The sequence below is a fragment of the Dendroctonus ponderosae genome, unplaced genomic scaffold, assembly GCF_020466585.1.
Source record: "Dendroctonus ponderosae isolate FM_Combo_2020 unplaced genomic scaffold, Dpon_F_20191213v2 Dpon_F_20191213_12, whole genome shotgun sequence".
NCBI classification, from domain to species: Eukaryota; Metazoa; Arthropoda; class Insecta; order Coleoptera; family Curculionidae; genus Dendroctonus; species Dendroctonus ponderosae.
In genome coordinates, this window is record NW_026017316.1 from 9,786 (window position 1) to 11,648 (window position 1,863).

Consider the following 1,863-nt stretch of genomic DNA (forward strand, 5'->3'; position numbering starts at 1 on the left):
AGTTCAGATGAAAGAAACGGCTCATATCATAACCGGCATTACCGCAATTTCGTGTCTTGATGTTGGCTGAATTTCAGATGTAAACAGTTACCCCTGTGGATGCGACGGTTGTGACCGGTCGGATGTTGGGTCGGCGATGGTCGTCGCTGGGCTCAAGCCTTGAAGATATGGAGATAGCGGCGCGTGGGCGTACTTGATCGTTGGTTCGGAACTCCGGCGCGGCAGTGGCAGGCCAGGTTGGTGTCGGACTGGGCGGAGGCGGTGACGGCAGCGCTGTCTCGGGTTGACGGGGCGATAACGGCTCTAACGCGGGTTGACGGCGCAGTTGACGGACTGGCGCGGCAGCAGTAGTCCGGCTTGAGGCGGCTGGCCGGGTTGGGGCAGGCGCAGATGCGGCGGTTCCAGTCAAAACGGGGTTGACGGTGGCCGGAGGTTGCGGCATACGGCTCCTCTGGACGCGGTGGGCGCCCGCCGGGATGACTGGCTCTGCGGGTGGCGGCGATGGTTGGGCCGTGGACTCTCTGCAGGCGGGGGACCACTTCTGGTGGGCTTTGCAGCTCTTCAGTGTCTCAAACATCATCCGGCAATTATGGCATCTGAAGACCAGGTGGTGGAGGTGGTATCGCCGGATGTGTTTGGACAGGTCCCCATGGCGTCTGTAGGTCTTCGGTACTGGATGGCAGATCCGGCAGGCGACCGTCTCTGGAATGGGCACGTCCAGAGGGTACGCGAGCTGCTGGGCTTGGTTGTCGGCGGGCTGGGTGTTGCTGATGACCTCGTCAGGTGATACCATATTGGGGCGGGTGGCTTCAGTGGATTCTTCAGCAGAAGTGCCGGATGGCAGCTCCTGCGAGTTGATTGCTGGTTAGCCCTGGCGCAGCAGTTTTCTCATGTAGATGCCGGCGAAGGGGTGCTGGCAATAATCAACAGCCTCCTATTCAGAGGATGACGAAAGGAAGCTGGCAATAATCAACAGCTTCCTTATGAGAGAACACTTACCGCACTTTACTGGCCAAGAACAGTGAGCTTTTCTCCGTCCTTATCGATTCGCCGGCAATAAACACAAAGTTTCACGCAATTAAGCTGATAAGAACAGATAGTTTATTTAGCGAATGCTTTGACAGAAAAGTATTAGAACAGTGATGAATAAGAGCTCTTGGCAGCTAGTGCCCGACTCTTGTGTGTTGGTTTTTTGATAGTTTACAGCTCATTGATCGCCTCGGTTTGCCTCCTGGTACTGTCGGTTGCCCGTCACGTGTTCCACGTAGACGTCCCGACTCCAGCGGATGGTCTCCGTGCACATGAGTCGTCGCATCAGGTGGCAGTAGCGTCTTCCCAGCCCCAGGCGGCTCAGCGTTCTCTCGTTTTCCGGGTCCCAGCCTCCGAGAGAGCCGATGATAAAATCGTCCATGTGGACGTCGTAACCCCTGGCAATGAAGTCGTCGGCGATGTGTTGGTATTTCCCCAACTTCTCAGCCCTGGTCGCCTCGAAAGCCTTGTACTGGTTTTCGAATGCGATTGCGACGTCCACCACCGTCGACCTTCGTTGAAGCCGGGCAGCGTACGGTTGACCTTGACCACTGTGTCGCCAGGTGGTTTAAACGCTTTGGTTAACCTGTTGAGCACAGCGTCGTGTCGTCTGGTCATGGCGGCGAAATGCGGTTTGCAGTGATTTAGGACATGCGGTAATGTTTCGCTGGTGTGTCTGTTTCGCTGGCGTATCTCCGGCATCTCTTGTCACCATTCCCGTGCCTCCGAGCTCCGTTGAGTGGGACGCAGTCCAGCCTTGCTCTGTGGACAAAGCGCCATTCGGCAAACCTGGTGAAGTCTCCGCTCCGCATAAAGTGGTTTGGTGCAGTTGCG

The 1,863-nt window shown here is 56.6% G+C and overlaps 1 protein-coding gene across 1 annotated transcript in view; it reads right to left on the reverse strand.

Annotated features, from left to right (window-relative positions):
- Positions 1–1,207: 1,207 nt before the first annotated feature.
- Positions 1,208–1,863, reverse strand: part of LOC125503125 — a 2,967-nt gene continuing 2,311 nt past the window's right edge. Inside the window, exon 2 of the mRNA XM_048663055.1 lies at positions 1,208–1,572. Coding sequence (XP_048519012.1) covers positions 1,208–1,572 — 365 coding nt within the window. The remainder of the gene's footprint in view (positions 1,573–1,863) is intronic.